The following is a 27,350-nucleotide window of genomic DNA, read 5'->3' as shown; positions in this document are numbered from 1 at the left end:
TAGGGGGATGTTACCTGGAGCTCTCCGAGATGACCTTCTTCCCAAAGAATTCATCTAGACCTTCATCCAGTCGAGCGAATGTCCCATTCTCCAGCTGTGGAGAGTCTAATGTGGGCATGCGCAGCTGAAGAGAGAGGAAAGGAATGAGAGAGGGCCTTTTGTCCTAGGATCCCACAACCCCTTCCCAAGCACTGTGTGATGCCTTGCTAAAGACACCAAGTGCTCCTCTGTGTGAACTATGCAGACCTCTGCATCTCATTGCTGAGGGTGGGAATAATGCACTGTATGTTATATGTACTCTCTGCCACATGAGCAGCATTACTGGGAGACTCAGAAAGGAAGGCACAGAGAGAGAAGCAGAGGTAGGAACGGTAAGATGGCCACACAAAGCAAAAGAGGAAGAGTAAAAAAACAGACATAGAAATAGTGACTAAGACAGGCACACAGAGGAAAGACAGACAGATAAACACACAGAGGAAATGTGTGTGTGCATGTAATAGAGAAAGTAGGAGAGAAGACTGAGATGCCTACAAAAAGAGAGTGACAAAAGAGACTCACGCTGCGTTTAGTGGATCTCTGGCGGAGGGTACGACGTGGGCGAGGCCGCTCCCGGGTCTGGTGTTCCAGTTTTGTGCCATCAGTGGGCAGGTCCACAAGAGCCTCAAAGGAGGTGCTACGGGAGCGGGAGTACTGGCTGCTGGTCGAGGAAGAGAACCAGCCCGGAGACTCTACCTCCAGAGCACGGAGATCCAGGTCTTGCTCACTGACACCTGAGCAGCAATGAGATGAAGTGCATAAGCAGAGGTGGATGAAGTGAAGAAAAGGGACAGAGAGATCGCAGGAGGAAAGGAAAGATGGTGTAATGATGAAAGGAGGGTGAGAGGGAGTGCGCTGATAACAGCAGTAGTGCCAGAAAGAGGACAAAAGAGAGTATGAGGAGCAAAGGGGAGGAGAGGACAGGTGCAGGGACCTACTCACTGATAACTGCAGAAACAGGCCGGATCTTCCTACAATGTAGCTGCCGTTTGATAGCAATTGTGTCCTAGAAAGAAAGAGGAGGATGAGGTGAAAAAGAGCAACCTGGACTAGGGTGTGGAAGGGGGTAACGGAACTCAGATCAAGGAGCTGTCATGAGCAGAAAAGCTGTTCAATGTCAGGGAAAAACCATAAGAGCAAGACATTTTGTCACCAGAACTTGGGGCTAAGGAGTGAAGGATTAGCTTTGGTTAGAACACTGGGCTGAGAGCCCAGTTCAAATCCCAATACTACTACTTGTGACTTCTGATTAAGTCACTTAACCCTCCATTGCCTTCCAGGCATAGGGAAATACTTAGTGTACTGAACACAGTTTGTATTGAGCTCCAAATGAAAAGGCATGAGCAGAATCCAAATAAATGGAGACGAGCAGACCATAATGGCCAGTTAAGACTATCCCCTCCCCCCCTCCCAACTTCTGTTCTCTATCCAAAATCACATCTATTGCATTGCCACAGACCAGACTAATTTCTAGCTTCACTCCTCCACCCCTGAAGATCCTCTGTGCCTGTTCCAGGCGTTACGCCTTCAGCCCCTGCTGAGGATCTACTGTGCTTGAATTCTGTTATTGTTTTGTCTCCTGGGAGGAAAATGACTCTGGTGGCAGAGTGGTATCACTATCCAGGTAATGAAAGCCTCTAGATGCAACCTCACACTCAGCCCAGCTGGGGGTGATTTTATAAAATATATTCCATGTGATCTGTTCATTTATTTCTGTCTGTCCCACCTCCCCTTTCTTTTTATATACCGTAAAACCTTGGTTTGCGAGCATAATTCATTCCGGAATCATGCTTGTAATCCAAAACATTTGTATATGAAATCGAATTTCCCCATAAGAAATAATGGAAACTCAGATGATTCATTCCTCAACCCAAAAACTTTAATACAAAATACTGTACGTACTCGTATTGCAAGACCTCGCTCGTTTATCAAGTTAAAATTTAATAAAATGTTTTGCTTGTCTTGCAAAACACTCGAAATCCAAGGTTTTACTGTACTTTTTTTTTTTTTTTTTTAAATATATGTTTATTAACAGTGAGGGAACACAAACAACCAGGGGTCAACTATACAAGATCACAAAAGCATATACCACACTTTCATATTGTAAACTGCTGAGATTTTAACCTCGGTTTTATATTTATATTAAATAAACTGAACTTGGTGATCTGATCTGGTGGATGATAAGGAAACTGCTTTTCTTAACCACAGGGGCACCACAAGATCCTGTTGGATCTATCTAGTGCAACTTTATTCTGCAGGGCAAACAGCTCTCAGGCTCAGAAGACAACGCATATGGGAAAGGGGAGGGCATAGAGTGTGCGCTTACAATGCCAATGCTGGTGGACAGTTCATCATCTGTTGTCTCTTCATTCTCTTTTTGCTTGTCCCTTAAAGCTGGTTCAAATGGTGGAGTTACCATCCCCTCCTCTTGCTTTGCCAGCTTCCTCAGCTGCACCATATGATAGGACTGGCAGGAGGAGACATTAACAGATGGCATACATACATTTAAAATCACAAACAGAGAGATGTGCATGCTGAAATAATCTATTATAAGATTATATGAATTCATATGCTCTGTAATGTGCATTAACCACAGTATGCACACACAGACGGTATCCCCTGTAAGGAGCAGTGCAGAAGCAAGTGCTTTGGGTTAGAGGTTGCAGCATTCTGCCTTCTTGCTATGGAAATGCTGCCACCCTCTGGCTGTACTGAGCATTTCTTTCTTTGTGACCAAAGTACTGCACCAACGAGGCTTTGGAAACCTTGTCTTTACTCTCTGTAACATAACATAGTAAATGACGGCAGATAAAGACCAAATGCATGATTAAATTAAGCCAGCCTCACACTGGTGATGTCATCTGACCCTTTCCCTCCCTCCCCACAAACTTAGCTCTTTTAGAGCCCAGAAAAACCTCATTTTTACTCGACATGCATAGGTTCTCTTGTCGCTGTGTTCCTGTCAGTTTCCTCAGTCTGTTTTATCTGCCCAGCAGTTAGGAAAAACTCTGGAGGTCACCTCCTCAACATCACATTTTCTTTGTTATCAAATAAAGTAAAAGAAAATAGTAGGTTGGTGCTTTTCTTCCTTATAATGCTATTGATCTTTTGAATTAGAAACGTCAACTTTTCCTCTTATAAATAAAGAGGATACCTGGCCCTGCCCTTTCCACCCCCAGCCCCGTCTCATTCCACCCCAACCCTGCCCCCATATGAACCTCCGGTCTCTTTCCCTGAGCTCGGAGCCACGTCTGGAGGGCCTCTGCACACACACAGACGTCAATGCGATGACATCATGTGCCTGTATGCATGTGACATTATCGCATCAACGTTCACACATGTGCAGAAGGCCTCCAGATGTAGCCCCAAGCTCGGGGACTTCCAAAACTCGGACAAACTGCCAGGTTTTGGAAGTGGATGTATGCTAGGAGATTGCAATATCTGCCATGTTGCAAATAGTATTATAGCTTGCGAAGATACTAACCATATCATTTTTTGAAAATTTGCTACAGCCACCTTTTTTAAAATTTTTTTACAAAACAAGTCAAAGCGGTGCAGAATCTAGTTCCAGAAAAAAAGGGAAGGAACGTCACAGGCAACCAAAAGACACACAGATACCAGAGTGCAGTCACCATCGCTAACCAACAGAGTTTTGGCCAATTGCCTAGACTCTCAATGAAATGGCAGTCCCAGCGGGGACACCATCAGTCTTGACGATAACATTACACTCAATGGCAAAGGCCATGAGAAAGGAAGCAACAACAGACTGCACAGTCTTCCACTGCCAAAAGCCATTCCAAGTTTTTGACTATTGATGCACAAGTGCGATTCTGAAAGGGGGCCATGCCTTCTTCCCTATGCAGCCCTGGGAAACCAAAACCATGGCAGTGGTTATCAGATCAGCTTTCTCTCCCTGCTGCCTTGGAGGAAATCCAGCTTTGCAAATTCAACAGCTTTCGTCTACACTTACCATTGAACCTCTAACCGAAGCTTTACTCCTGAAACATCTTAATACCCCAAAAATCAGAAGGTATGCTTCAGGTTTTAGGTCTGATATGCGAAGAGACAAAAATTCAACATTAATTTTTTGGAAACAAGTCTGCCTCTACTGTAGGCCAACGACTGGCTAGTTTTGCTGGGCCTCAAAGAGACTAATTCGTATATTGCTCTCAATCCAGTATGATGGTTTATGGTTTATTTATTTATATCCTGCCTTTACCCAAGGCGGGTTACAAAATAATATACATCAACTCCAAAAGAACAATATAACTTAAATCACAAACAATAAAAATTAAATAGGCGACCAGCACCTCACTTTCATCCTAGATTCAAAAATCAAACTCCATAGTTCATTGGGCAGAAAAGATGACGTTTAAGAAATCGCTTAAAATTCTGTTGTCGACGTATATATAAAGGGAGCCTATTCCATTCTCTTGGGCCAATACAACAGAATATACTATCTCTAGACACTTTCAATCTAAGATCTTTAACAGATGGAATTTGCAATTCTATAAGCCCTGCAGATCAAAGTTGACGAGATGGAACATATGGCAGAATGCTTTCGATCAAGCATTTTGGGGCCAATTTATGCAAGCACATATAGACTGTTAATAACAGCGTATAGAGGATCCTATAGGTCAACCTTAACCAAAACAGACTCACATAGCATTCAGACACATGTTCCCGTCTCTCCAACCTAAACAATGTTCTAATTACTGAATTTTGTGCAACCTGGAGAGCACACAAAGACGAAGCTGGCACACCCAGAAGAACCAAATTACAGTCATCAAGGCCTGAAAGGATAATCGTCTGCAAAATAGCTTTAAACATACAATTAGACAGATAAGGCCTAAGATGACTTATCATACGAAGTCTAAAAGTGAGCTCCGAGTTCACAAGAACTTCCAAATACTTTACTTCCTGCACTGTCGGTATAGTTTCTTCCAATAACTCAAGAGCAACGTGGATGTTTCAGATGTTCAGCTTTAATCTATTACAATCCATCCAGCTCATTATTTCTCATTATTTATGTTTTGCCTTTTGGACTTTCATCAGTGTCGCAAGTCTTTAGCAAGTACATAATGGTGATAGCATATTATGAGCATGGAAAGAACAGTTTTCCCCTACCTAGACAACTTGACCCTTTACCCTGTTGTAAGTAATTCTGCTGTAACATTCTAAAAGATATATTAGTACTCAATACAGCACCTTGTCAATACATTTTTAGATGTTTAAACAAAAAATGAAACTCTACAGGGTAACTATTCAGCCGTAGTCAATCAGTGTTTTTGTGGCTGTCAGCAGCATTTTCCCTAGATATTCAATGCCGGGCCATGTCCATGCACCAACACGAACGTCCAGGTCTGTACAGCTGGCTATCGCTTATTCGATTACTTGTGACATTTAGCATTTAACAACGTAAGTTAAACCAGACAAAAACAGGACTGTGTTTTATATAGAAACATAGAATATGACGGCAGAAAAAGGGCCTTCAGCCCAACAAGTCTGCTCACTCAAATAACCCTCCCCCCTAAGTTCTTCTTCGAAGTGAACCCACATGTTGATCCCATTTGTTCTTAAAGTCAGTCACGTTATTGGCCTCAACTACCTGAAGTGGAAGATCGTTCCAACAGTCAACCACCCTTTCGGTGAAGAAGTACTTCCTAGTGTCACCATGAAATCTCCCACCCCTGATTTTTAGCAGATGCCCTCTTGTCGCCGTAGGTCCTGTAAGGAAAAAGATGTCTTCTTCCACCTCAATACAGCCAGTAACATATTTGAATGTCTCTATATGATCTTATTTGTCCAATTAACTTATACACTTCTCCCTCCATATTCACGGGGGTTAGGGGCAGAGCCGGCCTGCGAATATGGAAAAATCGTGAATAACTTTTAGGGCCAACTTTGACCACCAACCCCCTCCTGCCTCCTGGACCTCTCCACACCTTACTGGGTGGTCTAGCAGTGAAGCGGGGCACGAGCAATCGTCCTACACTCCTGCTCCATGCAGAGCCATCAACAAAAATGGCTGCCATGAGTTCCCGTGGTCTCATGAGACTACAGCAGGAACTCATGGCAGCCATTTTTGTTGACGGCTCTCCACAGAGCAGAAGCATAAGAAGATTGCGCTTGCCCCGCTTCACCGCTAGGCTACCAGGTACAGTGTGGAGAGGTCTGGAAGGCAGGGGCGGGTCAGGATTTAGAAACTCGCGAATAACTGAAGTGGCGAGTTCTAAACCCGCAAATTTGGAGGGAGACGTGTACAATTAACTGCATAATTGTCCCCAAACTACCCACAAAAATGCTGGCTTTGAGCCTTTCCTGCCAGTTACATCACTTGAATATTGACTCCTAATTTTTTTGACTTCTGTACAATTTCATCCTTGCATAGTACACGTGAATAACAAAAGGCACAGCAGAGTGATCAGGAAATTAACCCTTTGCCAGTTCAAAGCTTTCATAAGAACATAAGAATAGCCATACTGGGTCTGACCAATGGTCCATCTAGCCCAGGTTCTCATTTACACAGTGGCCAATCCAGGTCACAAGTACCTGGCAGAAACCCAAATAGTAGCAACATTTCATGCAGAATACTAAAGAATAGCAAGACTCTGGAATCTCAAATAGTAGCGACATTCCTTGCAGAATCCCAAAGAAAAGCAAGATTCCGAAATCCTAAATAGTAGTAACATTCCATGCTACCAACCCTAGGGCAAGAAGTGGCTTCCCCCATGTCTATCTCAATAGTGGACTATGGACTTTTTCTCCAGGATCTCGTCCAAACCTTTTTAAAACCCAGATCTGCTAACCGCTGTTATCACATCCTTTGGCAATGAGTTCCAGAGCTTAACTATTTCTTTGAGTGCAAAAATATTCCCTCCTATTTGTTTTAAAAGTATTGCCATGTAATTTCATTGAGTGGCCCCTAGTCTTTATACTTTTTTGAAAGAGTAAAAAATTAACTTTTGCCTGTTCTACACCACTCATAACCCCCCCAGCCATCTCTTTACCAAGCTGAAGATCTCTAGCCTGACCAAAATTTAACACAATACTCAAGGTGAGGTAGCATCATGAAGTGATACAGAGGCACTATAATATTCTTGGTCTTATATACCTTCCCTTTTCTAATAATTCTTTGCTTTTTTGACTGCCATCACACACTGGGCAGAAGATTTCAGCTTACTGTTTACAATGGCACCTGGATCTTTTTCTTGGGTGCAGCCTCTTAAGATAGACCCAAGCATCAGGTCCCAAGCTTGGAAGTCATCAGTATGTGGCAGATGAATACAGAAAAAATGAAATTACTTGCTCAAAATGGATATTCTCCATGGACAGCAGGATACGACAACAACACAAATCCACCCACTTTCCCTTTGTCAGCTGAAGCTGTTATTAGCTGTGGCATTGGCTGAGGAAACTCTGACAAGAGCACAGTGGTGGGAGAACCTAAGTAGGCCCAGTAAACCCATTTAGGCTTTTTCAAGGCTCTAGAATAACTCCAAGTTTATTTTTCATTTGATATACCGTCTATCAATAATTATCTAGACGGATTACAATCAGTGCTGCTGGATGACATCACTTCATTTGAATGCAAAATTATCCAATGGAGGACTGGAAACAAAAGATGGTGTGACTCATCCAGGGTTACCTGCAGAGTCAGTGACAGAGCCAAGAATTTAGTGCTGAGGCACAGGGAGAGAAAAAGTGACTCCCCCCAGGTCACACAGAGAGAGTAAGTGACAGAGCCAGAGATTAAAGGTATGGCACCATCCTGCTTCACTCACTGAAACTGAAAATTTTTTTCTCAATACTGCCTCCAGACCTCACCCACCCCCAGTTTAACCTCCCCCATAGAAAGAGTTTGGGGAAGAAAGTGCAAAGTGATCAGGGATGGAAGAGAAATGGTAGGAGAATTACCAGTTTCTTATGCGAGCTGTACAGCCCCTGCAGCACCTCATCAACTATGGAGTTTGTCAGGTAGGTGACCACAGACATTTTCACCTCACTGAAGGGGGAGGGGTGGGTGGAGAGAAAGAGAGAGGGAGTTAGGTCAGTGTATCAGAAACCAGTCATTTTTGCACTCTTGCTCTCTTCTTGACCCCTCTCGCCCTAGAATTCAGTATCCAAGGTTCCCCCTTCCTAGAGCTCAACATCCCGTTCTAGCCGTTCTCTTTTCAGCTCAGCTGGTGCACCATAACTCTCACTTGAGTTTGTTCTGGATGTCCAAACCAGCCTGCTCCAACAGGATGCCACGGATGAAGCTGCGTGGCACAGTGAGACGATCTGATACGGCATTCAGCATTTTGCTGTGACCCTCGGCTGCCCGTGAAGCATAGGGGCACAGCTCTTGTGTAAGGCTCACCATAGACTCCAGAGTCACCTACCAAAGAGAAAACAGAGCTTTCCACTAAGAACAAGTAGAAACCATTAGACCTCCTATCCTAGAGACAAATCAAAGGTTAATCTCTCTTACTCACCTGCAACTCCTTATCCACTGCTTTTGAGACTTCGTTTGCCACTGATTCTAGCCGATGCCGAACAGGACCATCACTGGCCATAATGTGTCCCAGCTCATAAAGGCTGGGGAAGAGCTGTGAGGACATCAACAAGACAAACGGAGGTAGTAAGTGAGGAAGATAGATAGAGGGAAAGTTAAGGGCAGATGGCAAGAAAGAGAGAAGCAATGAGAGAGTGAAAAAGTGTGAAGAGTGTGGCAGACATACTGTTAATGCTGATGAAACATTCTTAGTGCTCAAGCCATCTCCTATGTTAGGAGATAAAACAGCTTATATTCCTTGTTTTAGGAAGCCTGCTAGTAACCTGATCCCCTCTAGGAACAAGGTTGGTGGGGATTGGGGGGGGAGAGGAAAGAAAGAGAGAAGCTATGGGGAGCCAGAGTTCCCGAATAAAACTTTCCTTGACTCAGGAGAATTCAGTTGGGGGGAAGGGAAAGTTGCCCTTTACACGAGGGAATTGCTGAAATCTGGTGGCCAAAGGAGGTTGACTGAATCAGGGCACAACCTCAGCAGCAAGGAACTTAAAATCAGCCCAGAGGGTTCAGGAGGGGAGAAGTTAGCCAGCACACCTGTCTCCAACGTCCCTCCTGATGTATAAATGGAAGAGCTACCAAAGGAAACTGCTGATAGCTGACCTGAACTTCCAAGGGGAGCCAATGCAGCATGAGCCCAGCGAGTGGAATGCTGAAATGGGGCCAGAACTCATGGAATAGGTCTAAGCAATACATTCTGCAGTTTAAAGGCAAAAATTAAACTTAAATTGGGTTTTCTGCTTGTGGGTTTTTCTTTTTCTGCTCAGCTATGCTGCTTGGGGCTATTGAAAGCCTTGCCCTGTTTGGGAAGAAGTTTTTCTTTTTGAACTGTTGAATTTGCTAATGAACTGCACAATTTCCTTAACCCAGACAGGTGAATGAAGGGCATTGGTCAAATTTGGAAATGCTGGGATAGGAGTTCATTCAGGAAATTACTGAAAACGCAATTATTTGTTGATGCATTTCTTTGAGAATTTGACCTATTGCAAGGATTGAATCTTTCTGCTTTTATCTGTTCTGACCTGTTTCAATATTTTATGTATGTAATTTTATTATAACCCGTTTTGGAATAAAACGGTATAGAAATTTTAAAAATAAATAAATAAATTGTGGTTTGGACAAATCACTGGAGTGTTTTTCTTTTTGAGTTTAAATGAAGCATGTTTTTGTTTGGAACCGAGAAAACCAGGGTGAAAATGGGAGGAACCCTGGTGTGCAAAGTTGATTGACTAACGGTGCATTCTGATAACAATAATAATACTAAAACTTTGATGAACTCTGACCTGTATCTACTCAAGTTTGTGGAAAATACAATGGCCTGCTAGTGAGAATTCATGAGGACACACTGGCAGTAGCCACAAGAGAGAAACATGACAACGGCTCCTGGAAGATGAATAAGGCATATGGATGATGTGAGAGAGCACAGGGTGCAAAGACAGTAAGGAATGTGTGCCAATGCTGCTCTGCAGAGAGGAGGATTGGGGCTGGTCTCTCACCGCTCGTGAATTCTTTGCATCCTTCATGAACTGCCTGGCACACAGCACATCGTCCTGGACAGATTCTGCAGAACAGTTTCTCAGTGCTCGAACCTCTTCCTGCACCCTGACACATAGCCGGTCCATCATCTGCCAAGACACCGGAAACATATTGATGGGGGGGGTGATTTTTCATTAGTACTTGGAAACATGGGAAGCTGAGTCCAACAAGCCACCACCATACTTCACCCCCTACTCTATGCCTCATAGTCAGTGTACTTTGGCGTCAGTAGGTGCCTTGCTGGCGGCTAAGTTAACTGAAAAATGCCATTATAACCAGCAAAAAATGGCAAGGTTTAAGCATCTTATGATGCCTGAATAAAAGGCGCCAGAAACGTGACTAGGCCACAGAACACCAAAGTAGGCGTGGCCAATGCCGGAAGTGGTATTAGGCAGGGTAAAGCAGCTACCTAGTCATGATTCATGCCAACAAAGCCACCTATCTATGCCGCCATGGGATCCTAAAGCCAGCCCACAGCTGCCATAAGCTGATGGCAGCAGGGGAATTTATCCCCGATCTGCAGAAGGAATCCAGTTCAGATTTTTCTCTGTGCCTCTTCTGTACGTCACTGAGCTCCTTAGTTCCACCTACAGTTAGCACCCAAGCACCAAGGGCCACCAAATCAACGTCAAGTAGAGACACCTAGATCAATCAAGGTCTTAAATAACTGTTCTGTTCAAAGGAGTAACGTGAGAGTATCAGCTGCAAACAGCCAGCAAAACCTAAAGTGAGCTCAGAAACTATTCCTGTCTAAAAGAGGAACATAGATACAGCTCTAGCTTCAGCCCACGAAGAAACCACACATCTAGAAGAATGCACCTGGACAGAAACAGGAGACTGTTTCCCAGAAAGCATGTAGGCTGATGAAAGGGCCTCACAGATCCATCTGGAAATCGAGGCCTTAAACCGCTTCGAACTTCACGGTATAGCGGTATATAAGAAAATTATTAGTCGTAGTGGGAGTGCCCCGCTGGACAGAATAAGTCAACCCAAACAAATGGTCAGAAAGTCAAACTCATTTGTGACCACCAAATAGTGAAGAAGCACTCCGTCTATATCCAGGATCCTCAAAACACGATCCTGAGTGTTTGAACCAGTAGGCTGAGAAACAGGCACACGTACTTCCTGATCAACATGGAAAGCCAAAACCATCTTCAGCAGGAAGAAAGAAACCATGCGCAAGGAGATGCCAGTCTCCGAGATTCGGAGGAACGGTTCATTGCAAGAAAGAGTCTGACGAAACAGTGATCAGAAAAACCGTCTGGAGCATCAAAGCCAAGAGAGAAGCATCTTGAAAAGGCTCAAAGAAAGTCTTGGATAGACTATACAGCACCAGGGTGTGGTCCCAGAAAGGGAATGGTACAGAAATTGGTGGTTCAATGCAAGGAACCCCTATCAGAAATCTGGCAACATCACGGCGAGACGCCAAAGACCAAGGCCGGGCATGAAAACAAGAGAGCCCAGCCTCTTGGAACCGAAGAGACGCTGCAGAGAGGCCTTGATCAAGACCAACCTGGAGCAAAGTCAGCACTACCGAAAGTGGATCGGATTATGGCTCCACATGATCCTGAGTGCACCAATGCTGGAAGTCTCCCATGCCGTAGCGTAAGCAGGTACAGCAGATAACATGTTTAGACATGAGCAGAATGCTTGGGATGAACACAGAGGATCTAGAATCAGAAAATAATAGTAAATATTGAAGAACTAAGGCCAGTACTGGGCAGACTTGCACAGTCTGTGTCTGCATATGGCCGTTTGGGGGAGAATGGGCTGGGGAGGGCTTCAATGGCTGGGAGGGTGTAGATGGGCTGGAGTGAACTTTGACGGAGACTTCAGCAGTTGGAAACCATGCACAATACAGGGTAGAGCTTTGAATTCTTGCCCAGAACTAGCTATGAAGAAAAACATTAAAAAAAAAATTAAATTGAATCAGATTGGGCAGACTGGATGGACCATTCGGGTCTTTATCTGCCATTATCTACTATGTTACTATGACCACAGCAGAAGAGCCCTTGCAGACTAAGGCTGCATGCTCATGAATCAAGCTGGAAGAGCAAAACGATCTGGGTCCTCCATGCAGACTAGACTGCGCTTAAGGCCAGGAGGAATGCACAACCGAAGGCCGCTAATAAAATAATAAAATGTGGAGAGCAGAACAAGCACACTCCTTCAGGCACACGTGCAAAAGGGATAAACTGTAGGTGGAGCTAAGGAGCTCAGTGAAGTACAGAAGAGGCACAGAGAAAAATCTGAACTGGATTTCTTCTGCAGATGGCACGCGGCCAGGGGACACTACCCAGTTGTTTAGAATGTCTCACCTATTGCACTGGAAATATATTTAATAAACTTTGCATTTATTTATCTGCTGCTTCTGTGACATCCAGAAGCTACAGTTCCACTTTGTTTTGTTTTGGACAAACACTTAGACACATGGAGGGGTGGACAGAAGAAAGGAGGCACTGCAGACTGTGGAGAGCAGTAAGAAGGAAGGATATGAATGTTCATATGAAACACTGCTTACTTGCTCTGCAGCGCTGGTGACTATACCCTGGTGGAGACGAAAGACCTGCTGCTGGGAGAAGGTCTGTGAGTGATTGTTCCGCAAGAGACTCCACTGAATCTGATAGAAGAAAAGAATGACAGAACAGCAAGAGAAAATCCATGAAGCAGCATGAGGGAGGGCAATGTGTGGATGTGTGATCCATCAAACAGGATCCTCAAACTCGTAAGAACAATGGCTCACCTTTTGCCATGCTTCCTCTGTCTTCTCTGGATTGTTACGACATGCTTGAGTGATGTCATTGATCGGGAAGGTCATGAACTTCAGAGAGTAATTACTATGGAATGGAAACAGACAAGTGTCAGTAGAAAGAGGAGGGACATAGTGAGAAGGGACCTTGATGTTTCCAGGTATTCCCTAGGGGTCAGACAGAAAGTTCCAAAATGTCTCCCTTGTCTGGTCTCAAATGGGTTACCAGTTCTCCAGGACAAGGAGTCCTGATAAGTCTATTGTACACCAGGGAATCTTCCATCCAATAGAGACAGAGAAATTATGAATGCAAAGCTCAGAAGCTTTAGTTCTCTGTCTCCATCTGCTGGCAGAAGGGCATAAACCCTTCTTTTCTAGATTGGGCTGGTGGACGATAAGAAAAGGAAAAACAAAAGAACAGAGACAGAAATACAGTACAAGATCACTTAAAGAATATGTATAGAACAACCAGGAGAGATAGTAAATGGAAAATAGAAGTACAGAAAGTATACAAATTAAAAATAAATAAACACTTACTTCTCAAGAGCTCGAGCCACATCCAGAAAACCAACAGCTGATATATTGTTCCTGTCCCATATTACCGTCCTACAAAATAAGAGAAGGAACAACTGTTTATGAAGGAAAGCAGAATTGCTTACCTACAACAGAGTTTCTCTGTAGACAACAGGGGAATGCTGCCATGCTTTTTGGTGAAATCATTACTAGCCAGCATGCCAAAGGTCTCCTCCATGTCAGAGAAAATTTTTAAAATTTCTCTAAGCCTTCTTAAGTGTCCCCTCAGTTCTATATCTAAACAAAGTTGACCCCTAGGGGAAATCATCCATAGAATTTAAGTTTGTTATTTCTCTTTTTCCTTCCTGAGAGGTAATGGGAGGTTGTATGGTGGCATTCCCCTGCTGTCTTCAGAGAACCCCCATTAAAGGGAAGAAATCAGTTTTCTCCACCAACAAGCAAAGGAATGCTGGAGCACCTCTTGATATTCCTCCAGCTCAAAGAAATCATTTAGACTTCTCTGAGCCTCTGCAGATGTTTCCATATTCTGTAAGTCCTTTCCCCTAGTCAGTCTTCTTCATGGTTCTGCTTCACTCAGTGAATACAGAGCTGAGCTCTCCCCCCCCCCCCCCCACATTGGTCCGACTGGCTGGTGGCCCAGGTAGATGTTGGGTGGTGGTTAGTTTGATCTATGTTGTGCTTATGTGATTAATAGACAAAGAGGTTGAATAGGACCACTTACCCACAAGTTGCATCTTTGAGCTCAGAAATTATCTAAACAATAGTGCTTGATGAAGATATGTGTAGAGGACCATATAGCCACAGGAGATGTCATCTCTGGAAACTGACCGTAGACTAACAACTGGATTTCATAGATTTCATCTGACTGAATGTAACACTAGAAGATACAGATATCCAGGTGGAAAGCATGTGCTTAAAGGAAGTCTTTCTTAGGTTGTTAAGACTGTTATATGACAAACCTTCCTAAAATCCTTAGCTTGGAGGTAACAAATGAATGCTTTCCTATAATCAAAGAATCACTACAGAATTTCTTATGTCCCTAGCTAAATGGGTCATTGAGGAGAGATATTTCCAATATGAAGGCACTTATTATAAACAAGTTCAGGGAGTAGCTATGGGGGCTACTTTAGCCCCCTCGGTGGCCACCCTGTTTGCGGGAAAATTTGAAGAGGAAGTAATATATTCTTCGACCCAATATTACACTAAGATCTTACTGTGGCAACGTTTTTTGGACGACATATTCTTCCTTTGAAATGGCACTGAAATTGAACTGCAGGAATTTATCAACTGGATCAATACTATTGATGCAAACCTACAATTTACAGCCATGTTTAGTACCACCAAAATAGAATTTTTGGATATTTTAGTCTATAGGGAGGGCAATAAACTTGCTATAACTTTATACAGGAAACCAGTAGCGAGAAACACCTTGTTACATTTTTCAAGCTTCCACCCTTATAAACTTAAGTATAGTCTCCCTGTGAGCCAATTTTTAAGGGCCAGGAGAATTTGTTCAGACCTGATAGAATTTCAAAGGGCTGCAGATGATATCAGACATAAATTTCATTCATGGGGGTACATGGGAGAAATCTATACACCAGGCTTATCTCCGGGCATGATATGCCCATCAGGACCTTCTGATACAATATTCCAGCAGGATTAATCCCCCAGACACAGAGGAAGTAAGATTAGTATGTGTCCTTCCATATTCAGAGGCGGCCAAAATTATGGTAGGGTCCATCAGACAGCATTGGACAATTCTGAGGGTCCTGAGAGGGTTGGAGGAGCCCCCTATGACAGCTTATACTAAGGGGAAGACAATAGGCCAGATGCTGAATCAACAAGGGGTACCCACTAAAAAACAAGGTGTCCACTTGAAATGTTCCCATTGCCAGTGGTGTGCCAAAACCATTGAGGGTAGCTCTTGGCAAGACCCCCGGACGGGGCGAATTATTCAGGCTACTTGTAAATCGGGCTGGGTAATCTATATTATAGTTTGTCCCTGTCCTTTGGTTTATGTAGGACGCACTAAGCGGCCGGTTCAGGTCAGACTCAATGAACACAAATCCAGGATCTCTACAGAAACTTGATCAGTCCCACTAGTACAGCACTGGGTCTCTAAAAAACATACGTTGGACCAGATAAAGTGGAGGATCATTGATACTTTAACAATTCAGGGGGCAGAGGGTAATATGGAGGCCAAATTAAATTATTTGGAACAGAGGTGGATTTACCGCCTCAATACTGTCATTCCCTATGGCCTTAATCTAGAATTAGAATGGTTGTCTCTTCTATGAGGCTCCCTGGGGGGAGAATATAATATTTTTATTCTATTCTATTCTTTTCTCTATTAACTGCATGCGAGTGTTATCACGTTTAGTTGAGCTATATTACTCCCGGCCGGGTTTCAATGCCGGTTTTGTGATGTAAAAAATTTTTTCACATCGCTGTGTGCAGTACGAGTTCCGCTCAGCGATGTCATTCACAGCTGAGCCGGTGAGTATATAATAAGAGTAGCAGCATGCCGTGGCCATCTTGAGAACTAATATTGGGTGGTCACGTCATGAATATACAGTTAAATTCAAGGTAAGAACTCGAGTTAAAGTGAACGTTATACTTTAAATAGGAGAATGTCTTAATATTACTAAGGTTGGTTTTATGTTGTAGGGATTGTAACCCTGAGGAAACCCCCCAAGGGTGAAACATGTTGGCGAACTTGTCCCTTGCTGCCTACCACCCAAGCTAAGTACAACATTTATTAAACCTAGTAAAGTTGACGGTTTAACTTAACTCATTAGGAATATGAAAACAATCTTTAAACAGTGACCTGATGAAGATTGGGTGCATAAAGCCAGGTGTTATGAAAGTTTATTGAACACTTGGTGGCATCTCTGAGGGCCAGAAGAGCTATTAAAATAGAAGGCATTTAGGGGTGGTTCAAGTGAATCTTCCCTTAATAGTGCATTCCTATAATCAAAAGCATTGAGCAACTGTTCTATTGATGATATGTGTGGGCCACAAAAGGAGGCTGGTAGCACTATCATTTGGTTCAGGTGATATTCTGGGACTTCTTGGAGGAATTTGGGGACAATGTAGAGAACAACTTTATTATGAAAGAACTGCACCAATGAGGAGCAGTGGACAAGTGCTTGCAGCTGACTAATTGCATCACTGTGATTACTGCTATGAGAAAATTAGTCTTACAGGTGAGATACTTGAGAAAGGCAAGACCTAGCAGTTTAAAGGAGTTGAGTAAGGCCCCAGGCTGTTGCTGAGGTCCCAGGCTAGGGCTGATATTCTTATGAGAGGTTAGATATTCATGAGGTTTCTCGTGAACCTTGAAGCCAGTAGATGGACCCGTCAATCAGATTATGACAGACTGCAATGCTGATAAGTGGATGTGAACTGAAGTGGCTTTCAGGCCTCAGTCTGAAAGAAGGAGGTAGGTCAGAACTTGTCAGAGTGAGCAAGGACAGGGGTCTTGTTCGTGAGTCTTACTGAGTGAAGCAGAACCATTTCTGTTGGTATAAATTCCTTGTTGCAGCTTCAGATGAAGAAGACTGACTAGGGGAAAGGACTTACAGAATATGGAAACATCTGCAGAGGCTCAGAGAAGTCTAAATGATCTCTCTGAGCTGGAGGAAAGCTCCAGCACACTGGCTCCATCATGACATCACCAAGAAGTATGGCTGCATTCCTCTGCTTGTCTGCAGAGAAGTCTATTCTTCAACTTTACAGCAAATACAGAGAAACTGCATACTTGAACTTCCGATAATTTAAAGGGGGATGATGTACTTCCACAACTGAGGCATTATGAACCACGCAGATGATTTACAGGGGAACTTCCATGTCCGAGAACTTACAGAAGGATCACACACTTCCATATCAGAGGAGTTAAAGAGAAACAATGCAAAGTATTTACAGGGGAACCATACATTTCCACATTGGAGGAGTTGGAGAGAAACTATGCAGAAGATTTGCAGGGGAATCGAACAGTTCTACATCATGGGGATTAGAGTGGAACCAAGTATTGCCGCTTCAAAGGAGCTAGAGGGAGGAACCACACAAGAGATTTACACTTCCACATCAGAAGAACCAAGCAGGGGATTTACAGGGAAAACATGCACTTCCATATTAAAGGAGTTACAATGAGTTAGGATGTGCTTCCATGTCACAGGAGTGACAAAGGAACCATGCAGTTCCTCATTAGAGGAGGAAAACACATCCTTCCATTACAAATTTGAACTGTATGCTTCTGCCTTAACAGAGTTATCAAGGAACCACATTTTTTCCACATCAGAAAAGTTACAGGGGCACTGCATGGCTCTGCATCAGAAAGGTTTTAGGTGAGTTGCATAATGCATTATCATAAAAGCTACCCAGACCTCAGGGTGCTATTGATCTGAAGGGCTTTAGCTAGCATCTTTGCTCCAATATCTTCCATGGAGTTGCCACTGATGTCCACTTTGGTCAGGCAGGTGTTGCTTCCCAGGGCATTAATAAGAACACTGGTTCGAGACTTCATGCGGGAGTCTGCTATAGAAAGAGACTGTAGCGACTACAAGGCACAAGAGAAATAGAGTCAGAGATACAAAGTGAAAGACAGGATAACAAGATGCAAAGCAAGAAAGGGAAGATGTTCTTCAGGGTCCTGCAATGGCGGCAGCGGAGACATGGCTACCACCAGTACATCGATGTGAGCCCCTGTCTGCTCACAGAAAGACAGCAAGTACGAGAAAAGGCAGAGGGACAGAATAACAACTACAGGCAACGTGAGCTAAAGTGAAAGAAAAATTTGCAAAGGCTACTTGTATATCTAATATATGTATTGTACATTAGAGAATGACACGGTGAGAAAATTTATCACCGTTCCCGTCCCCGCGGATAACCGCGGGAAATAATCCCATGTCATTTTCTAGTGTCTATTTCAATCTCAGTCCTTCTACACCAGCATTCTTCAGAGCAAAGCTTGCGGGTCAGTGGTTGTGGCCATTCATACTCTGATTCTTATGTGAGCCTAGGATAATGAAGCCATTGTGACATCACTGATGTGATTGGCTCTTAGGCACTGGTGGAATGAGGCATTATGACATCACAATATCTGCTCTGGATACCAGAGACTGTCATTCTGTAGTGTCTATTTCAACCTCAGTCCTTCTACACCAGCACTCTTCAGAGCAAAGCTTGCGGGTCAGTGGTTGTGGCCATTCATACTCTGATTCTTCCCTCGCTCCTTAAAGAATGACATGAAGATGGTTTCCCGCGGTTATCCGCGGGGACGGGAACGGTGATGAATTTTGTCACCGTGTCATTCTCTACTGTACATCTAGATGTTCACTGTGTACATATTTATAGAATATGGCTTGTCAGTTCACAATGCAAGTGGACAGTGATTCAAAGACAACAGGACTCACACAGTCTTCTTCCTGAATGACCTGTACTAGCCTCTGCAAAATGTCCTCCAGGGTCCTGCAACAACACAGCAGGGACAGAGCCACCATCAGCAGAACTACTACAAGTGTGATATTTGAGTATGAAATGTTATATGTATTACACTTATTGTAAGTATTGAAATTAATAAAGAATTGGGGAAAAAAAAGAACTACCACTACTCCTATTTATTTAATTAATTTTCTAAACCATTCTCCCAGGGTTTACAGGAGTTTATTCAGGTACTCAAGCATTTTTCCCTGTCTGTCCTGGTGGGCTCACAATCTATTTAATGTACCTGGGGCAATGGGGGGATTAAGTGACTTGCCCAGGGTCACAAGGAGCAGCGTGGGTTTGAACCCACAACCTCAGGGTGCTGAGGTTGTAGCTTTGACCACTGTGCCACACTCTCCTATTCCTCCTGCTTATCATTTCTATAGCGCTGAAAGGTATATCATGTGTCTATTTAAATATTATGCATGTAAATTAAGTAAACTGCTTAGTTTTAAATGGTATATAAATTTTTAAAATAAAATAAATATATACAGCACTGTACATTTAAGATTGAATTAATGGTCCCTGCTCAGAAAAGCTTCCAATCTAATTTGGACACACAGACAGGACATCTCAGGATTGGGAAGATTCTGGTAGAAGGAATGATACAATGGTTATAGGTATCTGACAGTGAGGGTATCTGACAGCCTTCCCTTCGCCTAAACACTGCCCTCTCAAAAGATTCCTGGATAGAACTTTTGCCTTCCAAGCAGCCAAGTCGAACCCATGGCTAGCTCAGATGATACTCGAGACCCCCACTTACCTATCATTCAGAAAACTACTAAAAACGTACCTTTTCAGCAAACACGACCCTTAATAACCCATTCACCTCACATGACACTTACCCCACCGCTGCCCCCTTCCTCCTTCACCAGTCCCTCCCTCCCCCACTCTCTACCTCCCCTACCTAGCTCGGTCAAACCTGCAATTTCTGTAATATTGATGTAAACCTGCCCTCTTTGCAGACAGTTAAGAATCGCTGTAACTTCACGGCTGACTGCGACAAATCACTGTAATTTATCGTAATTCAGCCTGCAATTTTCTGTCAAAAATTCTTCTAATTATGCTGTAAATCTGCTTCTAATTTTGTAAACCTACTTCTAATTTTGTTGTAAATCTGCTATTCAACGCTGTAAATCTGCTTCTAATTTTGTAAATCTACCTCTAATTTTGTTGTAAATCTGCTATTCAATGCAGATCATTTACTAATTGATGTAAACCGCCTAGAACTCACTGGGTATGGCGGTATATAAGAATAAAGAATAAAGAATAATAATTAAGAGTTGAAAGCAGTTAAAAAAAAAAAGTGGGCTTTTAGCTTAGATTTGAATACCGCCAGAGAGGGAGCAAGACGCACTGACTCAGGCAGCCTGTTCCAGGCATACAGTGCAGCAAGAAAGAAGGGACGGAGTATGGAGTTAGCAGTGGAGGAGAAGGGTACAGATAAGAGGGGCTTACCCAACGGAATTCATGGAGGGGGATAAATGAGGAGAGATATTGAGGGGCTACAGAGTGGATGCACTTGTAAGTCAATAAGAGGAGTTTGAACTGTATTTGGAAATGGTTGGGGAGCCAGTGAAGTGACTTGAGGAGAGGGGTAATGTGAGCATAGCGGCTCTCATGGAATATGAGTCATGCAGCAACATTTGGAACAGATTAAAGGGGTGAGATACATATGGGGAGGCCTGAGAGAAGTACATTGCAGTAGTCTAAGCGTGAGGTGATGCGAGCATGGATAAGGGTTTTGGTAGTGTATTCAGAGAGGAGAGGTCAGATTTTGGTAAAATTACAGAGGAGGAAGCGACAGGTTTTTAGCAGTTTGTTGGATCTGAGCGAAGGACAGAGAGGAGTCAAAGATCATCCTGAGGTTGCGAGCAACTCTACTACTACTATCTATCATTTCTATAATGCTGCTAGACGTACACAATGCTGTACATTAATCATGTAAGAGACAATCCTTGCTCAACAGACAGTCCTCTGCAGTCAGAGAACAGGAATCACGTCATACCCACCTGGATTTAACATTGAAGTTTTTGCCAAGGAAAAGATGATTCAGGGATTTGTTCTTCCCCAGTGCTGGAATCAGTGTGATTAGATCAGAGTCAAATCCTGGGAGGAGAGAAACAAAACATAACATAACAACAAATTTCTAGACCGCATAATCCTAAGTTCAATGCGGTTAACAAAAGATTATGCTATGAGAAAATACAAAGATAATGTAATACACAGAGATTTAGTTAGCCAAAAATTTGGAGAAAAGTCTTCAGAAGTTTTCTATAATGTGTATAAGATGTAGATCTAACCAGAAATCTTTGTCGTAATAGGCTGCTTGATAAGAAAGACAATGCCCGTGATGTTTCTTACTTTTACAGCCCTTAGCTGAAGGGAACGTAAATAGGGCATGAGATTTTCTACTCTTCTCATGTATCAAGAAGATAAAGTGGGGCCACACCAAAAGCGACTTTATAATATAAACATCCTAACTTAAAAATCACCCGGACCTCCACTGGGAGCAATGCAACTTACAGTAATAAGGAGTTACGTGGTCCTACTTCCTCAGGCCATAAATCATCCTTACTGCTGTATTTTGAACCAAACTCAACCTGACCAAATTTTTCTTAGTACTTGTCAGATATCCACTGTGTCTCTCACTCCCCCATACCTTCAGACTAGAGAATGACACGGTGACAAAATTCATCACCGTTCCCGTCCCCGCGTATAACCGCGGCAAATAATCCCATGTCATTTTTTAGTGTCTATTTCAACCTCAGTCCTTCTACACCAGCATTCTTCAAAGCAAAGCTTGAGGGTCAGTGGTTGTGGCCATTCATACTCTGATTCTTCCCTCTCTCCTTAAAGAATGACATGAAGATGGTTACCGGGGACGGAAACGGTGATGAATTTTGTCACCGTGTCATTCTCTACTTCAGACTTCCTGTTTCCCCCTATTCTTCCTGGGGGCAGCTTTCAGAATGTGTGCCTTTGAAAATCGCCTTTAGAAAAATACACACACTTGCAAATTGTGGCAGTACTTTCCTGTGTAGATTAATGTGAATACTTTTAGAAATCCAAACATACACGCATTTTATTTCCCGCATGAACCACACCTATGCAATTGCCTTCTCAATATTTGGGCTAAATGGAATCCTGGATAGGGTGGGCAGTTTTTAAACACTCTATTTCTGCACATTAAACTCTGTTTCATGCATGGAAAGTTTTGAAAATTGCTTTCTAGCTGTTTTACTTATTTAACCCCTATGCACTGGGTCTCTTCTTTCATCTTCTGGTTTTCTTTCTCTCTCCATAATGTGCAAAACTGACTTTAAATTCTTGCATGAACAAAAAGCGCCTTCAAATTCTGGGTAATCAAAGTGTCTTAATTATAAAACATGACACCGATCATGTTTTGGAATCTCCGCCTGCATCAGGGGGGGTTTAAAAAAACCCAAAAACAAAAAAAAAAAAAACGTAAGAAATGACAAGCACCAAATGGTAGATGACAGTTCTAAATTTTGAATGTGTTTGGTCAAGCCGCAGATTTCTGCTCAAAGCTAAGACAAATACTCCGCAAAATTAACCGCGCTTCTATTACATAGAATTTGAAGGCCCTTTGTGCTTTTTTCTTTTTTGTTCTTGAATGATTTGTACTTTGTTTCTCTCTATATTCTGCTTTTAAGTTCTTGCATGGAATTTCCAAGACAAAATCTTCAAAATAAAGGCTGAAATCTCTGCTGTGTGCACCATGAGAATATTATCTGGGGAAAATAGAGTAGTTTACTTTTTCTCCATAGACCACAGGGGAGAATGCAACTACATTTCAGAGTAACATTGTTCAGTGAAGCCATTGTGTTGGAGCTCTTTATAGAATTCTTTGAGCCTATTTTGGGTTTACCATGTTCCTCCTAGAGCCCCTGTTCTAGCTAACTTATCTGCTGATCTTGGAATTATTTTCTGTATATTACATTTTTTTTTTAGGGGAAGTGTGGCTGTATTCCCCTGCTGTCCACAGCAAACTTCTGTTACAGGTATACAAGTCCACTTAGTCTGCAGACAAGCAGAGGGTTTACACTGCAGGACAGGCACGCTTCATGGCAATTCCTTAGCTTTGGAGATGGTTGAGTGGGGGTTTTTTCCTCCATTTTTAGATAGTCCGTAAAGGTCAGTGGGCAAGGAGGTTTTATAAAACTGCCTGACTAAAGGCCAGGTCCTGAGCTGTGGAGTGTTCTAGGCAATAGTGCTTTGCAGAGGTATGCATCAAGGACCAGGTGGTCACTTTACAGACGTCCTGAAGGGAGACTACTTTTGGCAGAGGCTGCTTTGACTCTGTTAATGCATGTTAATTCATCCTTGGGGCTGGGCATATGATTAAGGCCCTGCTGTTCTAAACTTACTGTTAAAATCCCGTGGGTCATTGTAACGCCAGTAAAATTTCCTATTTCAAAAGGATGAGCGATGCTGCAAAAACTTTGCATTCAAATGAGCTTCGCGGAGGTCCATGGAAATTCCATCAGATCAGTCCCTGGAGAAAACAACTAACACATGTGCAGAATAGTCTATGGAAAGAGGCATGCATGTGCGCATGCCCCAGGAAATGCTATGTCATAGGCACACATGAGCATCAATCATAGGCATACCTTATGTCATAAGTGGAGGGGAGGGGTGGAGAACTACCAGCAAACCATGCAAATGCTTTTTTCTACACTGCTTCTGCGGGACACATTTGCTGCCCTCATATTTTTTGGGGAACTTCCACTTCTCGTGCAATCAGCAGTTCCAGACCTGCTGGCATATGCTTTTAACGAACATGCATGAGATGCACCTTTAAGACACGTGCCTGAGACATGCTTTTAACACACTACCAGAACTTCTAGATCGGCTGGTAATTTTGGAGCATTAGAGGTCAGCGCTTCATTTTGTGCATCACCAGGCAATGTCTGGACATCGCCCGGAGTGCTCATTTTAACATTAATGACCTCGTTGTACTACATTTACATAGTATTATCAGAGAATGCTATGAAGCACGGAAAAAACTGCGCAGAGCCATGATGTGCATCGGAAGGTAAAATACTTCGATGCAAAACGAGTTAGAACTGGTTTAGCATCGATCGTTAAAGGCACGGTAAGTTTAGAACATCGGGACTGAATGTAGCAAATGTGATGCAATTTGACATCCGGATGGAGAGTATACATTTGGAGGCCATTCTATCTGGATTGTAGATGACAAAGAGGTGCAAAGTTTTTCTTAATTGTGCCTAGAAGTAGTATACAAGTGCCGATCTGCAGTATTAATATTGGTTGGAGTAAGAGCCTGGAAAGATTGCTGGAAGGTCTGCGAACTGATTTAAGTGAAATTTGGACACAAGTTTGCAAGGAATTTTGGATGTGTTCTAAGGACAACTCTTATGACACAACTGTGCATGTGTGTTTGTGGTGTGTGTGTGTGGGGGGGGGGGTGCAGAGGGGTATTACTGCACCGACTCCTTTTGTCATGGTGATAGCCACTAGGAAGATCTACCATGTGAGGTGACTGAGTGATGCAAATCCTAGGAGTTTGTAGAGGTTTTCCATGAGGTGAACAAGGACCATGTTGAGTCCCAGACCAGAGACAGAGACCAGAAGATTTTGTGGAAACTGGAAACATATCTTCCCTCAGAATGATTCTGGTAAGCAGCTGTGACTGATAGGTGAGCATCTGCAATACTGGGCAGGTAAAGGAGTTTTGATTGCGAGACTTAGACCCACTGGGCAATTTGGGCTCAATTTAGTTGATATGATTTTCTTGTAGCAGGCCTCGTGGATGCTAAGATGATTTATTTGATGTCCTTGTAGATTGAGATGTGGCTGATTATCTTTTGCTGAATTTTCATATTTCTTCAGACTGGGATGTATGAGATCCTGGGTCTGGGTTAGAAGGGAAGAATGAAGTCCTAGAGATATTGATTGAGTGCAAGCAGCCAAGGAAGTAAGATCTGTCTGGACAATTCTGGTGTGATCAGGATGATTGGGTCTTGTTCTTGTGTATTTCCTACAGTACCCTTGGATTCAAGGGGTATAAGGGAAAAGAGTACATTAGGCTTCTGTTCCAGGAAATGCAAAAGTGTCATGTACAATTTTGTATGTATCTGGATAAATGGAGCAGAAAAGAGTGAAATCTGATTTTTTGCAGATGTGAACAGGTTTAATCTTGGCATACCATTGAGCAAACAGTTGAGTTACGTCCATGTTGAGCAACCACTTGTAAGTTTCAGCTGTTGACTGAGAGTCTGCTAGTTGATTCTGCTGTCTTGGCAGACAGATCACTTGCGACGTGACATGCTTCCAATTGTGCAGCTGAGAGAGAAACTCTTGTGATCTCCCCGGTGGTGCCTGTGCTGGGCCTGGTAGAATTCTGGCAGGTTGGGAGTCAGCCATTGAAGGCATTGCAGCCATGGCATTTGAGATTTAGTGCTCTGGTGGGAAGGTTTGAGATTGGCAAGTTCTTCTTTGTTTAATTTTTGTGGTTCTATAGGATGGTTTTAAATATTGATTCTTCCCTTTCATTTTCTGGAGAGGAGGAGAACTGTATTTGGACTTGTGCGCTGCTAAATCAGACTATCAGAGAGAGGCACTAGGGGAGCACAGGAACTCCGTATAGGCTCAGAGAAGTCTACAAACACTTCTCTGAGCTGGAGGAGAGCTCCAGCATACTGGCTCCGTCAGGTGATTTCACTATAAAATGTGCCTCAGCAGAGAAAAGTGTTTTCCAATTAAATGCACAGTCAGTGAAACCTACTCCAGCCTCTCTATCTCGGTCACCACAGTTACTGGTCTCTAGCTCAGAGCTCAGAAAACAACTTTATGCTTTTCTCAGTACCTTTACTAGCCCCCCCCCCCATACCCAACCATCAGTGACATTACCATTCTCAGAAACATCCAGGCTTCCAACTGTACTAACAGCAAAAAATTGTTCCTGCAGGACCTGAGCTCCAGCTGAGCGCAACTAGAAGACAGAGAAGAGGGAGAGAGAGGGGGAACAGGCAGAGGGGCAAGACAGGAACAGATGAATACGGGAAGCAGGAAGGAAATGAGTAATGGAAGGACAGAGCAATAGAAGTAAGAGAGAGAGAGAGAAGAGAACACATGATGTAAGCCATTGTGCAAGAGTCTGGAATCACTAAATTATACTACTACAAATAAAAAGCTGACAGTCTAGAATAAATATTTCCTGTGAAGACATTTTTTTCTTTCTACTAAAATCAAAAGAAGCAGCATCTTTTCTGACCCCAGGTCACTTAGCATATAAAATACACAGTGCCCACAAATATACTCCTTGATTTTAAATGGTTACAAAATCAAAACTTATTGGAATATGTTTATAAATAAGATGACAGCAAAAATGACCAGGTGTTCCTCAAGCGACTCCCGAAATCACCGGACATTACGTGAAAGACAGAGTGTACGTACCTCCACTACGCCAGCAGCGTGCCTGATTTTAAGGCCAAATGGGATAGACACGTGGGATCTATTCACTGAGTTAGGTGGGGAAGGGTCATTGCGGTGGGCAGACTAGATGGGCCGTGGCCCTTATCTGCCATCTATTTCTATGTTTCTATGTTACCCACATCTATGGATGATCTGCAGGAACACATCACTGAAGCTATAAACGCGATCACGCTGGATATCCTTCAGAGAGTCTGGTCTGAGCTTGATTATCGCATTGATATTTGCCGAGTAACAGGTGGGGCACCCATCGAGTGTATGTAATCATACCATATGAAACTTTATGAGTTGATGAAACTGTAGCCTCAAAGGTGAAAGCACAGTTACTTATCGTAACAGTTGTTATCCAGAGACAGCAGGCAGAGATTCTCAACAGTGGGTGACGTCATCGACGGAGCCCCGCAGTGGACATCCTCGAAAGCAGACTTGCTTGAAGATCATTGTAAGAGCTTCCAAGTGCTGCACTGCGCATGCGCAAGTGCCTTCCCACCCGAGTTAGGGCGCGCGTCTCCTGTGAGGTACCTCAGTTCAGATACCTAGCTAAGAAGCCAACCAGGGGAGGAGGGTGGGTTGTGAGAATATCTGCCCCTGGATAACAACTGTTATAGTAAGTAACTGTGCTTTATCCCAGGACAAGCAGGCAGCATATTCTCAATAGTGGGTGACCTCTAAGCTAAGCATAAGGGGATGGAGGGAGAGTTGGCAAGTTAAGAAAAAAGATTTTGCAAAACAGATTGGCCAAAATGGCCATCCCTTCTGGAGAAAGTATCCAGACAGTAATGAGAGGTGAATGCATGAACCTAGGACCAAGTGGCAGCCTTTCAGATTTCCTCAATAGGAGTTGATCTGAGGAAAGCTACAGACGCTGCCATTGCTTGAACTCTGTGGCCCGTGACTCGACCCTGCAGAGGGAGACCAGCCTGAGCATAGCAGAAAGAGATGCAAGCAGCCATCCAGTTGGATATGGTTCGCTTCGAGACAGGA

The 27,350-nt window shown here is 43.3% G+C and overlaps 1 protein-coding gene across 3 annotated transcripts in view; it reads right to left on the bottom strand.

Annotated features, from left to right (window-relative positions):
- Window positions 1-27,350, bottom strand: part of CARMIL3 (capping protein regulator and myosin 1 linker 3) — an 81,299-nt gene that overhangs the window by 17,167 nt on the left and 36,782 nt on the right. For all 3 annotated transcript variants that reach the window (XM_033925679.1, XM_033925680.1, XM_033925681.1), the window contains exons 18-32: window positions 25,785-25,866; window positions 20,900-20,996; window positions 18,818-18,872; window positions 17,789-17,961; window positions 13,407-13,475; window positions 12,864-12,957; window positions 12,642-12,740; window positions 10,081-10,209; window positions 8,514-8,627; window positions 8,241-8,416; window positions 7,954-8,041; window positions 2,363-2,503; window positions 979-1,042; window positions 559-770; window positions 15-124 (exon numbers count right to left, since the gene is read on the bottom strand). In XM_033925679.1, the coding sequence (XP_033781570.1) occupies window positions 15-124; window positions 559-770; window positions 979-1,042; window positions 2,363-2,503; window positions 7,954-8,041; window positions 8,241-8,416; window positions 8,514-8,627; window positions 10,081-10,209; window positions 12,642-12,740; window positions 12,864-12,957; window positions 13,407-13,475; window positions 17,789-17,961; window positions 18,818-18,872; window positions 20,900-20,996; window positions 25,785-25,866 (1,703 nt within the window). The remainder of the gene's footprint in view (window positions 1-14; window positions 125-558; window positions 771-978; window positions 1,043-2,362; window positions 2,504-7,953; window positions 8,042-8,240; window positions 8,417-8,513; window positions 8,628-10,080; window positions 10,210-12,641; window positions 12,741-12,863; window positions 12,958-13,406; window positions 13,476-17,788; window positions 17,962-18,817; window positions 18,873-20,899; window positions 20,997-25,784; window positions 25,867-27,350) is intronic.

Source organism: Geotrypetes seraphini, chromosome 16 (assembly GCF_902459505.1).
Source record: "Geotrypetes seraphini chromosome 16, aGeoSer1.1, whole genome shotgun sequence".
Taxonomy (NCBI): Eukaryota; Metazoa; Chordata; class Amphibia; order Gymnophiona; family Dermophiidae; genus Geotrypetes; species Geotrypetes seraphini.
Note: the sequence above shows the minus strand (reverse complement) of the source record. Positions and strands in the feature narration are given on the sequence as shown.